The following is a 15,346-nucleotide window of genomic DNA, read 5'->3' as shown; positions in this document are numbered from 1 at the left end:
AAAGGATTAACCTCCAAAATTTATAAGCAGCTCATGCAGCTCAATAACAAAAAAACAAACAACCCAATCCAAAAATGGGCAGAAGACCTAAATAGACATTTCTCCAAAGAAGATATACAGACTGCCAACAAACACATGAAAGAATGCTCAACATCATTAATCATTAGAGAAATGCAAATCAAAACTACAATGAGATATCATCTCACACCAGTCAGAATGGCCATCATCAAAAAATCTAGAAACAATAAATGCTGGAGAGGGTGTGGAGAAAAGGGAACCCTCTTGCACTGCTGGTGGGAATGTGAATTGGTACAGCCACTATGGAGAACAGTATGGAGGTTCCCTAAAAAACTACAAATAGAACTACCATATGACCCAGCAATCCCACTACTGGGCATATACCCTGAGAAAACCATAATTCAAAAAGAGTCATGTACCAAAATGTTCATTGCAGCTCTATTTACAATAGCCTGGAGATGGAAATAACCTAAGTGTCCATCATTGGATGAATGGATAAAGAAGATGTGGCACATATATACAATGGAATATTACTCAGCCATAAAAAGAAACGAAATTGAGTTATTTGTAGTGAGGTGGATGGACCAAGAGTCTGTCATACAGAGTGAAGTAAGTCAGAAAGAGAAAGACAAATACCATATGCTAACACATATATATGGAATCTAAGAAAAAAAAAAAAAAAGGTCATGAAGAACCTAGGGGTAAGACGGGAATAAAGACACAGACCTACTAGAGCATGGACTTGAGGATATGGAGAGGGGGAAGGGTAAGCTGTGACAAAGTGAGAGAGTGGCATGGACATATATACACTACCAAACGTAAAATAGATAGCTAGGGGGAAGCAGCCGCATAGCACAGGGAAATCAGCTCAGTGCTTTGTGACCACCTAGAAGGGTGGGATCGGGAGGGTGGGAGGGAGGGAGACGCAAGGGGGAAGAGATATGGGAACATATGTATATGCATAACTGATTCACTTTGTTATAAAGCAGAAACTAACACACCATTGTAAAGCAATTATACTCCAATAAAGATGTTAAAATAATTAAAAAGTAAAAAAATAAAATATATATAAAAAAAGTTGTTTTGTATTTTTTTTAAGACAAATGTTTTAAAGTATTCCCAGGGGTCTCATAAGAAAGGCGTTCTCTGCTTTTCCACTGCTACACTGGCCTCCTCCTAATGAGCAGAACATCTGTATGCACCAAAGTCTCTCTTCTTCAGGCAGGGCCAAATGACAAATGCCTCCCTCTGGTCTCTATGCTGAGCACTAGTCTCTTTTGATATCATTATCTCAGACTTATTACAATTAAGTTAGATCCCAGCTTAACTGTTCTCTTTCAATATACTTTTTAATATCATGAAATTTGGGAGGTATCAGATGTCATAAGCAGCATTAAATCTTCCTTTAGGGCCTTGGCTATCACTGTACTTTATTATGTGTGCCATGACTTGAGAAAGGGTGGGAGGTACTTTGTTAGAGTACATTATATCAACATGTTGATTTTTATTAGCACCAGGATCGTCATTCCACAGGCTGGATCAAAGAGTTCTGTTGTTAACATTCATCTCTTCCTAAATAATAGTTCTTTTCTCCCACAAATTTTTCTATAAACTACAATGTCTGTTATAGCTACATTATACTAAAAGCTAGTAGTAAGATAATAGTATCTGATGTAACACTCAAAATGATGTATTATTTTAAATTTAATATAGTTGTAGTTCATGGCAGCCTCTTTAAATATACCATCATCTTCAGGCATTTTCTTCTGAACAAGATGTAAAATCCTGTACCAAAAAGCAAACAAAAGCAGTAAATATAAAGCTGCCTATCTTTAAACAAAAAAATTCTTCCAAAGAAAATTTAAAGCCTTTATTTCAGGAACTACATTTGATGCTGCATTCATTCATTCAACCAACAGATGTTTACAGAGTAGCCACTAATGATGGGTACTATAACTAAAATGATGAAGTGAGCTGAGGTGCTGCCCTCAAGGAACTTATATCAAGGCTAAGCACCAAGGATCAAATAGGCTCTGAGCCTAAAAGCATTCTGGGAAAAAAAAATCACTCAGCTGACTTAAAAGAAACTTGATATATTTCAGCCCTGATTACTTTTATCTTCTTTTCATGAGAAAAAAAAATTTGTTGTTAAAAGAAAAAGTTCCTCACAGCTTCCAGAGTACAACTCAAACTTCTGTGTTTAGCATGAGACCCTTGCTGATCTGGAATGCCCTCACCACCTCTGCCCACCAGTTGATTCATCCTTTCACTGTCACCTTCTCAGTGAGGTCTCCTTGAACTCTCTCCAGCTCCACCTTATCCTTGGGCAGAGTTAATTACTGCCTGCTCTGGTCTACAGAGGCATCACACTGTAATTATTTGTTGACTCACCACTCTCTCCCTCTAGACTGGGAGCTCACTTTCTGAAGACAGGGACTAACCTTATTTCCTTTGCATCCTGAGTATCCGGCCAGGTGCTAAGAATGGAGATGGATGGATGGAATGAGGTGAATCACAGAAACAGAGAATCCAACTTATTCCAAACACTGTATATTGGATACAATGTTTGGATTAAATAGGTCTTTTTTTCCCTAGAATTCTTGCCCAAATGTTTATACTTAATGAAAGTAAAAGATGACATTAGTGATGTTAAATCACTAATTTTGAATGCTGGAGGATATGTTATTTAGGGAAGCTCTCCACTGCTTTACATACAAGTCTCTAGATGGCAAAAGTGAGGTTTCTTCTCTGTTGGGTCTTTGAAAATCAAAATGAAAAAAACAAAAAGAAAAACAAAATAAAACAAAGTGAGACTAGTCTGAGTTGACTCACTGACAGTATTTCCTGCGGTGATCCTTTCTTCAATTTAGGTTTGTAATCATAAAATAACTGGCTTTGGAAGGCGATAATACACTTTAGTGATGAACACACTTAACAGATAGGCTAGGTATTTTATTTTTTAGATTTTAAGGGATTCTAGGTTCCAAGCTTTTGACTCTTAATCACACATGGCATATGGCTCATAACACAGGCTAGATGCCCTTACTTGCTACTTCACTGATCCATTTTCCTTACATGCTGCTATCTGCACCCACAGGATCAGATTAAGATTTAGAGCAGCAGGACTACAAGAAAAGCATATCTAACTCTATGATAGACATATCTAACTTCAGCTGGGACAGGGGTTCACCTTCCCCTGTTCAGGTTTCCTGAATAGATACTCTCATTTGGGGGGATGCCACCTGTGGTTAGAGAACAAGATAACTATTTGATCTGATAGTAAAAGCAGTTTACCGTATTTCCTCTGTGGACACCAATGACTAACTTCCACATGGATATCACAGCACAGGATTCAAGTATCTGGTAAACACTGAATGAGTACAATGGGCCAGGTGTGGGTTAGGTGCTGGTGACACAAAGATGAACAAGTCACTACGTGGCTAACCCAGGGAAGGTACTGAAGGTGCAGACAATCTCAGCAGAACTCAAGCGCTTGCAGCAGTTGAGGGTACAAAATGTTATGTGAGCACACAGAGGAGGTGCCCCATTCTGTCTGGGGAGAGTCATCACAGTGTGTGGGGTGATGGAGAATAATAGGAGACAAAACTAGAAAGAGCCAGATTAAGGTCCCCCAGTCCACTTCTCATCAGTCACACTTTCTTTAGGCAACTGCATTCACTTCCAAGGCTTCAACAACTACCCCCACAAGTCAACAACTTCCATAGCTGAGATCTCAGCTCCAATCGGTCTCTTCACTGCAGGCACATACCCTAATCTACCTCAGAACATCTATCTCTGTTTGTCTCAGAGGCACCTCCTCCAAGCATCACTCTTACCTCCCCAGATTTCCTCTTCCTTTATTCCCATCCTCAGTTTTCAGAGTCACTGTCCAAATTAAACCTCCTTATCCCTCACCTCCAAGTGGCCACCAAGTCCTGTCAATCCCACTTCCAAACTCTTTCTCAAACCATCATGTCTTCTCTGTTCCGCCATTCTCTCTGTTCAGGCCTACCTCTTCCCTCCCTCCAACGACTACAATAGCCACAAAACCTAGTCTGTCTACTCCAAACTCTGTTCCTATTCATACATTCAACAAATTGGATGCAAGGTACGATGGGTACTATAGCAAACGAGACATACAAAGTGCCTGCTTTATGAAGCTTTCTTTTTATTTACTCATTCTAGCCAATTCCCTTTTAAAAATCAATCTGGCCATGGCACATACTGGCCTTAAGTCTTCAGTATCCTCCCACAGCCTACACGAGAAACTCCTAGCTGTTCAACGTCTGGCATATCCTACCCTTCCAAACTCTTGTTCTGCTATCCTCTCACAGGTCCTTTAAACTTCAGGCACAAGCCTGATATTAAAACTGCATGTTTCTTCAGGCTCTGCGTTGGCAAGTGTTACTTCCTGTGCCTGGAACACTCTTCCCTCTAGGGTAGGAATTCCTACCCCAGAGATTCTGAGTTTCCATGTCCAAACATAGCACTCATCACACAGCACAGAAATTATGTTTAGAAGTCTGCTCCTCCCACTTAGTTGTGAGTTCCTTAAAGGACTGCATGAGAAAGCAAGAAGGATGCATAGAAATCTGGAAAGGTGAAGAAGAAAAGGTCAGGAAAATTGGGAGAGGCAGCTCAAACCTCACCTGATGGTCTGTCCAAACCACTTACTTTGTGAAATACTCTGTACCTCTCTGGGCTCTGAGGACAGAGCTTCCTTTAGGGGCATGTTTCCCAAAGTACGGGACAGAACATCTTTAAATAACACCATGAGGCAGGCAGCCCTTCTCATTCCTTTCAATGTTTCTGATTTGGCTGGAGAAAAACACACAGCTGTGGTGACTGGTCTCACTTTAAATTTAAGACCACTAAGTCCAAATGGGTCCTTAACGCCACCCAGCAATTCTATATTTCTTCTGCTCACTCACCAGACTAGTTTGTTTTTTTTTTGTTTTTTTTTTTTTTGGCGGTACACGGGCCTCTCACTGTTGTGGCCTCTCCCGTTGCGGAGCACAGTCTCTGGACGTGCAGGCTCAGTGGCCATGGCTCACAGGCCCAGCCGCTCCGTGGCATGTGGGATCCCCCCGGACCGGGGCATGAACCCGTGTCCCCTGTATCAGCAGGCGGGCTCTCAACCACTGTGCCACCAGGGAAGCCCTCACCAGACTATTTCATGTCTTTCCTCTCTCCTCACACTCACTCTTGGCTGATCTTTCTTCTTATTTCACCGAGAAAACAGACACAACCAGAACACCTTCACCAGTTCCTGCCACGCCTGCTAGAGTCAGTAATCATTTATGTTGCCATTCTCCCCGTTACTAGGGATAAACTGTGCTCCATAGGTAAAGCCAACCTCTCTCCACTTGGGCAAGAAATTCCATTCCTTCTTGCTTACTAAAATCACTCTGGAAAGTCTATCCTCTCTCCTGTTTCACCAGTCTTTTCCCTCTCTACCAGCTTATAAATATCATCTAATTCCTCTTACAAAAAGAAAAAAAAACGAAAAAAACAACCTTTTCAACCCTCTTCCCATTTCAGCTACCACCCCACGTCTCCCCTTTCTACGAAAACTTGCAAATAGTTGTCTTAACCCACTGTCTCCAATGCCTCACCTCCCATTCTTCTGGAACTTACGCAATCAGACTTTCACCCCCCCCCAACTCCTATAAATTGCTCAAGTTCACCAAAGAGCTCCATTACTTAAACAGCATTACACAGTCAATCATTCCTTCCCTGAACACCTTCACTTGGTTTCTAGCATATCATTCTTTTGGCTTTCCTATTTCAGTGGTCATTCCTTCTCAGTCTCTTTTGCTGGTTCCTTCCTATTGCTTCAATCTCTCTAACATTTGCGTGCCCAGGACGTGGTCCTTTTCATCAACACACACAGGCTCCTGGCTTTAAATACCATCTACATGTATAACTCCAGTCCAGGGAGACTCTCAACTCTGGACTCATATATCCAACTGACTATTCAACAATCCTACTTACATATCTAGTAAGCATATAAAAACCTAACACGCCTAAAACCAAAAACTTGACCCTCTTCCCCCAGGCTGTTCTTCCCACACTTCTCCATCTAAGAAAAGTGGAACTCTTGTCTTTCAAGTTGCTCAGGCCAAAATGATTAGAGTTATCACTGACCCCTCTTTATCTTATACTCCACATCCTCCTGTTACCAAATCCAGTATACGCTACCTTAAATGAAAGTAGAATCTAATCACTCCTCACCACCTCCACTGTTACCATCCTGGTCCAACACATCATAACTCATCATTGCAACAACTTCCTGACACCTTCTATTTTCAACATATCAGCCAGAGTGATCTTTTTATAATCTAAGTCATATCATGTCACTTGACTGCTCAAACCTTCCAACAGTTTCCCATCTCAACCAGAGTAAAAATCCATAATGGACTATACAGTCTATACAATCTAGCCACCTCTTACCAACTGACCTCATCTCCCCCCACCTTCCCCCTTGCACACTCCACTCCAGCCACAACGACTTTCCGCCTGTTCCCTGAACACGCTTCCCACCTCAGGGCCTTTGCATTTGGTCTTCCCTTTGCCAGGAAGATTCTTCTCCCCATTAGCCACATGGTTCACTCCTTCACCTTCTTCAGGTTTTTGCTCAAATGTCACTTTCTCAGTGAGGCCTGTCTTGATCATTCAATTTAAAATTGCAACTTCCCTCAATCCCTCATCCCTGAATTTTCTCCATCACACTCATTATCTAACATACTGTTTACTTTACTTACTTTATATTGTTTATAGTCTGTCTCCCTCTACTAGGGTTCCCTGAGAGCAGAGACTTTTATTTGTTCTGTTCATTGCTGCATCCTCAGTGCCAGGAACAGTGCTGGAATATGGAAGCTGTTCAAAGGGCTATATGTTTAATTTGTAAACTGAGAAATTCTCAGTTTGCTGCTAGAATGTCTTCAATACTTAACACTTGCTAATCCCTTTTTAGGGCTCAGCACTTTAGCAGGTAAAAGCCTCAAGTAAGAATTTAGTAACATTAGAAACATTTAGTAACACTGAAATGCTTTGCTTTTATTTTATTTTAAAATTATTTTTATTTAAGGTACTGGACTTCTATTTTCTCTTATAACAGTTATTTTTAATTTAACACACGTTTTTAAGTTTAAAAAGTGAGCTGCTTCTAAGAAAAATGCTAAGAAATTATAGTGGGAACAGCAAAGAGACATGGCAAAAATAGTGAAAGTGGTATCTGAATGACTGGAGTTTAGGAACTCTCTTAGGGTAGGGTTGCCAGATAAAATAAGGACACCCACTTAAATTTGAATTTTAGATTTTTTTTTTTTAGTGTATGTTCCAAATATTGCATAGGACACACACTAAAATATTATTCGTTATCGGAACTGCTATTTTAAATGGGCATCCTCTTTTTCTCCCCTAAATCTGGCAACCTTACCTTAGGAGAACAAAGAAATAGCACCCTGCTCCTTGTCGCTTCCATTTTTCTCTACCAAAACAAGCTAGCTCTTGTCCTATCTACGGACTGCGTGGCTTTTATGCCTCAATAAACCTGTCCCTGTGGGAGAGTACTGAGGCCTGACGTCTGAAAAATCCAACTGGCAAAGGCCCACAGCGCACCTTGAGAGGGGAAACGTTTGGCAGCTCAGAACAAGCAGTCCGGCCAAATCTGCTCGAGAGGGAGGGGGTTCCAGGCCCCCTTTCCCAACCTCTCAGGCACCTGCTCTGCGGAGGCCGAGGCTTGGCAGCTACTTTCCGGCCCTTACCAATGTTGCCTTCGATGGAGAGCCTTCTGGGCCCGCGCCCCGCGTGTAGACCCCTGGAGGGGGGCACACCCTCGAGTGGGCGCTTAGCCATGGACTTGGAGGATGCTCGCAGCAGCCTTAGATAGAGCCGGCCGGCGATCATCCCACCGATGATTCACGAAGCGATCACTTCCGCCGAGAGCACTTCCTCCCACGGTGTTCACGCGCTCCGGCGCGCCGCTGACGTCAGGGGAGAAGTGGGTGGGTTGAGTTGGCTTGAGGGGAGGGGCCAAAGGGACTACTCTGTTCTCGCGATGTTTGTAATAAAGAGTTGCAAAAAGGAAGACTCCTAATGTGGGGTTACGGGAGAGTTTAATGACAATTGGAGTTGGTACTGTGAGGTTCGCCCCCTCCGTTTCTGCGCACTGGACAAACAACGTTTAAAACGACACATAAGTCAAGAATTCCATCACCTTTGCATTTTTGTATCGCTTTAGAATAAATTTCATAACTAAAGACAAATAAAAATAATTGTAATTTTAAACGAGTTTTTTTTCCCCAAGTGTTTGTTGTCTGGCTCTTATTCTAACATGGGAAAAAAATTGGACAGTTTTAAGTAGGAAAATGATGCAATCTGATGATTTACACAAATTAACTTTTTCCCATTCCCTGTAACTTGCACCACAATGCTGGCACCTTATTGAATAAATTAACAAATTAGTTTGTCAATTACACCCCCACCTCTTATTTTGCCTCTTGAATAAAGTTCACTCAATCTATTTGCATAGTAGCCAAAAATTCCGTAAGAATAAAGAGGGTGGAGGCTTAGGGACTATGTGTGGAACTCATTTAAATCAGATAGATTGGGTTCTGTGGGGTTGAACCATGGCGGGGTGAGGAGGGAGGCGGGGCGGCTGGTGGGGATTCAGAATAGGGTTTGTAAAAGCTTGAGAAGAGCAAGGGTAGAGATTTGCTGGTGTATAGAACTGGAGTCTAGCTGTTGGTGGAGAATTGTGTTCTGCAGAGGGACAGGGACAATTCTGAGCTGCTGCCAGACTGGCTTTTTCCTGCCACACTCCATGGTCATAATGACTTCAGAACTAAGGATTTATGAAATATTGTCAGAGGGTGCGTCCACCTTCCCCGCTTGACTTCCACAAGAGTCAAACCAGGAGTTAACAGGCAATCCGGCGTTCGGGCAGCACTCTTAGACATGGGAGTTTTTAGGAAACCAATCTGATTGCCAGAAGGTTTGGGGAGGGGCTGGTGGCTGGAACTGTTGTAGGAAAAAATGGGGCATGAGAGGATGGTCATATCCCAGGTCTCGGGTGAGTCCCTGGGACAGGCTGCCAAGTGAGGGTCCTTGACTTCTCGCTGGAAAGAATTCAAGAGCGAGATATAGTAAAGTGAAAGGTTTATTTAGGGAGATACCCACTCCGTAGAGCGTGGGCCATCTCAGAAGGCAAGAGCACCAGAGGTGCGGAGGTGGTTAGTTTTTAAGGGCTGGGTAATTTCATAGGCTAACAAGTGAGAGGAATATTCTAACATCTTGGAGAAGGGGTGGGGATTTCCAGGAATTGGGGCACCACCCACTTTTGTGCCTTTTTTGGTTGGCCTTGGAACTGTCATGGCACCTGTGGGTGTCATTTAACCTGCTAATGTATTACAGTGAGTGTGTAATGAGTCTCTAGGTCTACTGGAAGTCAACTCTTCTGCCATCTTGGGCCTAGTAGGGTCTAATCGGCTTTTGTGGTATCCTATTCTTCTTAATGGTTGTGCCATTCTTTTAATGACTGTGCCCTGCCCTCTTCCTTCCTGTCTCAGGGTAACTGTTTGCAGAGCAGGCACAGGACCTTTTTCCTATATTGTTGTTTATATGAGATGGCTGAAGTGACATTTGTATATCATATTAAGCACAATCTATTAAAAAATAGATTGCAAATTTAGGATAACCTGGGTGGAGCGCTAAAGGATATTGGAGCAGCTAAAGTCTGTCCCATCCCCCACTCCCTCCCCTGCAGCCACCTCTCTGTAGAAATACTACTTACATTTCTTTATCTATGTAAACTCTGACTTGGGAAAATATCCATTGAAAAAAGTTTGAGAGGCTGTCTGCACCCTTATGGTTTCCCTTGCCTTCATTGCCCTCAGGGTCACTGTGAAGGGTAAATATGGAAGTTGTTGGCAGGTTTAGGTGCAGACAGGAAACTAATCTGTTCCTAAAAGTTAGAGCACCTAAAAGTCATTTAAAAAAATTTTTACAGTGAAGTACAATATATAGTGAAGAAAAGAGCGTGTATTGTAAGCGTATAGTTTAGTGCAATTTTCACAAACTGAGCACACTCTATTACCCAGATTCGGATCAAGAAACAGCATTACCAGCATCCCCAGAATCCATTTCCCCTACCAGTTACTACCCCCAAAGGTAACCAATAACCTGACTTCTAACAGCAGACATTAGTTTTGCCTGTTCTTTACATAACTGAAATCATGTAGTAAGTACTTCTTTCATTCAACATAATATCTGTGAGATTTATATATGTTATATATGTAGTTGTAGTTCATTCGTTCTCACTGCTGTATGGTATTCCACTATGCTGTTATACCACAATGTGTTTTATCCATTCTACTCTTTTCTTTTCTTAAAAAAAATTATTTATTTATTTGGCTGCGCTGGGTCTTAGTTGCGGCATGCGGGCTCTTCGTCGTGATGTGCGGGATCTTCTAGTTGCAGCATGCGTGATATAGTTCCCTGACCAGGGATCAAACCCGGGCCCCCTGCGTTGGGAGCATGGAGTCTTAACCACTCGACCATGAGGGAAGTCCCCTTATCCATTCTACTCTTGATGGACATTTGAGAGTTTCTAGATTAAAGCTATTATAGATACCATTGCTATGAATATTCTTTTTTCTTTTATATAAATTTATTTATTTGTTTGGTTGGTTTTGGCTGTGTTGGGTCTTTGTTTTTGTGTGCGGGCTTTCTCTATTTGCGGCAAGTGGGGGCTACTCTTTGTTGCGGGGTGCAGGCTTCTCATTGTGGTGGCTTCTCCTTGTTGTGGAGCACGGGCTCCAGGTGCGTGGGCTTCAGTAGTTGTGGTGCGTGGGCTCAGTAGCTGTGGCTCGCTGGCTCTAGAGAGCAGGCTCAGTAGTTGCAGTGCACGGGCTTAATTGTTCCACGGCATGTGGGATCTTCCCGGACCAAGGCTCAAACCCGCATCCCCTGCATTGGCAGGCGGATTCTTAACCACTGTGCCACCAGGGAAGTCCCGCTACGAATATTCTTGAATATGTCTTTGGTAAAGTTAAGTACACATTTCTCTTGGGCATATGCCTACAAGTGGAATTGACGTATGCTGGGCTTCAGTAGACATCCCCAAAGAGTATGCAGTTCCACAGTGTTTGACTGTACCAACAGGCAGTGTCACCGTCAGTGCGTGAGAGCTCTGGTTGTTCCACATTCTTGCCAACAATTGGTACCATCAGCTTTCTTCATTTTATTCATTCTGCTGTAGAATGGTGTCTTGCAGTTTTAATCTGCATTTTCCTGATGATCAATGAAATGGAACATTTTTTCGTATGTTTATCAACCATTTCAGTAACCTCTCTTGGGAAGGACCTGTTTAAGTCCTGTGCCCATTTTTCTATTGGCTATCTGTCTTTTACTTACTGTTATTGTTCTTTGTATATTCTGGATACGAGTCCTTTGTGAATATTTTCTCTCACTCTGATCCTTGCTTCTAAAAGCTTTTACATTTGGGGGATGTATAGTGTAAAGTAAGAAACTAAAATGTCTTTTGCCTTTTAGTTATCCCACTATTATTGATGATCCTTCTACTCCTCTGTATTTCTTTATGCTTGTTTTATTATGTTTACCATGCATCAAAGTTCAATATCTTTCTTGATCTTAATTCCAAATTTCCAGGAGAGAGACTCTGATTGGCCCAGCGGTGGCCAAAAGGTAAGTTTTCAAGGAACAAATGTGAGTGTTGGAGCCCCACCCCAATGTGCACGAGGAAGGACGGCGATTAAAGGAATTGTCCGGAGCAAGGGAGAAAATAAGGTGGTGATCAGTTCTTCCTGGAAAACAGCGGTATGTTGGTGAGCAGAATTACGTCCCACTTGCCTGGAGGAATAATGTCACTTCCTGCTCCTGCAGGATAGTCAGATATCTGCTGGAGTTTATGAGTAAAGAGTTGATGTTGCCCCACGGGGACTCTAGTCCTTCAGCATCCATTCCTTCATCCAATATTTGCTGAGCATCTGCTATGTACTAGACACTCTGCTTAGTCCTTAGAGAGAGCTCTGAAGTGCTGCTGACAAGTAAACTGATCCGTGTTACCAAAACGCTATGCAACCATTAAAAATGGGGAGATAAACATACACAAATGTGACCCTGACTTTCTTCTGCAGCTTGGTGTCTGGTCAGTTATATTCTCATCTACATCAAAGATATTCTAATGTACTGGATTGTGCTAACTCAGTTTGGTTAAGCTGGGACGTACGCTTCCAGAATCTCCTTCCTGACAGGGCTCTGAGTTCGAGTTGGTCAAAAGAGGACCTGGTGGAGATTTGGAAAGTAGAATGGGAGCCTCAGCTGCTCTGAGGAGATCTCTGTTGTCAGACACTGTGACAGATAGATGTGCCCATAGATAGATCCCAGCAAGTTCTCAAGGGCTAGTGACTCCTCTCTGATCATCCCACAGCTCCCTTCAGACCTTCACTTCCCCAGCTTGTCCCACTTTTGGGCAGCCTCATTCCTGTAATAACCCCCTTATCCCCGTAATATGCATGGTGGCTCTGCTCACCTGAATGAACTCTGACTGATAGACCTAATCATAAAAGGAGGCACATAGGGAATGGTTAAGAGTGTGGGCTCTGGATTCAGACAGCCAGAGGTGAGGATTAAGAAAGGTAATCCACGTGCAGCATTTAACACACCTGCCACACCGTTACCAACCAATAGGTATTATGTAATAAGTAAGGTAATGCTAACATTACTCAGTGCCTGGGATGTTATTTCTATTTGGTTGACTTCCTATTGAATTTACACTCTCCTCAAGCCACTGTAACCCATCCATGATCTCCTCTCTACTAGCATATAACTTGACTTCCCCTGCAGAATTCTAGGACAGCACTTATTGAAGTGGGGTAAGATCAGGTGGGGTAGGGAGGGGAAATCAAGAAGGGGAGGTCATCCTCCCCTTCTTGCCCCACATGGAGATTCTGCCGTGCCCCTCCACAGCAGGGAGGGTCAGCTCTCCACACTGCCCTAGCGGCATCGCTGTGCCTGGGCATCCTACCACGTCTTCCCTGTGCTTTCTCTCCCAATAGCCTGTGCCTGTGGCTCTTCTTTGCAGGACTGCCCTCAGCCTACTGGAACATTTTTCCTGCACAGGAGGAAATCCTGGGACTTTCTGTCCCGCAGGAAGTACCTTCACTTATCACTGGTATGTGACCATGAAAGCCTGGCTCATTGCCTGCAGTAAGGTTTATACTCCAGGGCTCTCAGGGGACCAGGCAGAAGCCACCATTTTCTGTCCTGCTTATCCCACTCTACTCACTGATTTCTGCCGAGAGCACTTCCTTAATAAATCTCTTGCATGTGAGTCATCATTTCAGGGTCTGCTTCTGGGAAACCTGTCCCAAGACGTAAATCCTCTAGGGGTTTTTGAAAGTATGCTTCTTGGGGCTTCCCTGATGGTGCAGTGGTTAAGAATCCGCCTGCCAGTGCAGGGGACACAGGTTTGAGCCCTGGTCCGGGAAGATCCCACATGCCGCGGAGCAACTAAGCCTGTGCACCACAACTACTGAACCTGCGTGCCACAACTACTGAAGCCTGCGCGCCTAGAGCCTGTGCTCCGCAGCAAAAGAAGCCACCGCTATGAGAAGCCCGCGCACTGCAATGAAGAGTAGCTCCCACTCGCCACAGCTAGAGAAAGCCCGCGTGCAGCAACGAAGATCCAATGCATCCAGAAGTAAATAAATAAAATAAATACATTTATTAAAAAGAAGAAAAAGAAAATATGCTTCTCTACTGCACCCCCAGAGGGCAAGTGCAGGGATGGTGGAGGAAGAATGTCTGACACTGAGGTCTGTGTGCTTCCACTGGGCTCCACTGTCTCCAAAGGGTGTGTCTGGGAAGACCGGGTGGGTTCTGTTCAGGAGCATCAAGGATGGGACCCGGCCAGGTGGCAGGAGCAAAGGGCACACCAGGCAGAAGTAAGGACTTAGTTCTGCCAATAACTAGCTGGGAAATCTAGTTAACTAGTAAACTAGCTATAAAATGAGAATGACACTAGTACCTGCCTCATAGGGCTGTGGTGAGGATTAAATGAGAAAATCCATGGAAGCTCTTAACCTAGTGCCTGGCATATTATAAGCATTCAGTCAATGTTAGCTGTTATTATTATCCCGTATTTTCTCATAGTATTTTGTGAGGGCTTCTATTTCACCTCAAATCGTTGTCTTATATGTGTGTGTCTGTCTCCCCCTTTATGCAGTGTGACCTTGATGGGCAGGAATCATCTTTGTGGGGTACATAAATCCCATTTGGCCTCATCCAGTAATTGTAGATGCCAAAAATTCAGTAAATACTTGTGAAATTAAACAGACTTGACCAAGGGCAGGGAGTGGGTAGCAAGTAATGAGAGAGAGACAGAGACAGAGAAAAAGGAGAAGAGAGAGGGGGAACAGGAGTGCAGGAAGAGAAAATATTCTTCCTTGGGATGCTGCTCCTTTCTTGATTGTATTTTGGGACAAAATACAACTTAGTCCTCAATGACAAAGGACCTCATAGAGATCTTAAGCCCACTATGACCATCCTTCACCTAAGTTTAAATAACATTGTGTTTGAACCACTCACATGTTACAGCCTATAAGCCCTGCGTTTCCCTTTCTGTTCACAGTCTCTAGTGTATCACCCTTGAGTACAAGGACTTACATCTATGAAAGCTCTTGTTTCTTTCTTTCTTTTTTTTTTTTTTTTTCTTTTTTTTGCGGTACGCGGCCCTCTCATTGCCACGGCCTCTCCCGTCGCGGAGCACAAGCTCCGGATGCGCAGGCTCAGCGGCCATGGCTCACGGGCCCAGCCGCTCCGTGGCATGTGGGATCTTCCCGGACCGGGGCACGAACCCGTGTCCCCTGCATCGGCAGGCGGACTCTCAACCACTGTGCCACCGGGGAAGCCCAAAGCCCTTGTTTCTTAACCCTCCTCCCTCCAAGAGTCATCTAGTCCTCATTCTTACTAATGTTCAAGATAAAGGAAATAAGGTGGTATAGCAGAAGAAGCACTAGGTTTTAGCGTCACATACACTTGGATTTTAACCCTGGCTCTGTGTGACCTTCAGCAAGGTGTTAACTTCTATAAGCCTCAATTTCCTCATCTGTAATAATAGAACCTACCTCTCAGGGTCATTGTGTGGACTAGAAACAGGTGTGAAAAGCCTTTAGCATTGTGTGTGAGAGTCAGCCCAGGAAAATAAAGAGCCCCACACGGAGCAGTAAGGCTTGTAGGTTTTAATGTTTCATGATTGTTAACAGAGCAGCCTCAAGGAGAGCCCCAGAGAATCTGTTCTGAC

At 43.5% G+C, this 15,346-nt stretch overlaps 1 protein-coding gene across 2 annotated transcripts in view; it reads right to left on the bottom strand.

The window, feature by feature from the left end:
* DGUOK (deoxyguanosine kinase) overlaps nucleotides 1-7,960 on the bottom strand; it is a 35,798-nt gene extending 27,838 nt beyond the window's left edge. For both annotated transcript variants that reach the window (XM_082851901.1, XM_082851900.1), the window contains exon 1: nucleotides 7,788-7,960. In XM_082851901.1, coding sequence (XP_082708027.1) covers nucleotides 7,788-7,929 — 142 coding nt within the window. In that variant the 5' untranslated portion in view covers nucleotides 7,930-7,960. The remainder of the gene's footprint in view (nucleotides 1-7,787) is intronic.
* Between the last annotated feature and the right edge of the window lie 7,386 nt (nucleotides 7,961-15,346).

Source organism: Leucopleurus acutus, assembly GCF_964270905.1.
Source record: "Leucopleurus acutus genome assembly, chromosome: 12".
Lineage (NCBI taxonomy): Eukaryota > Metazoa > Chordata > Mammalia > Artiodactyla > Delphinidae > Leucopleurus > Leucopleurus acutus.
This window is presented reverse-complemented; position numbering and strand designations above follow the sequence as displayed.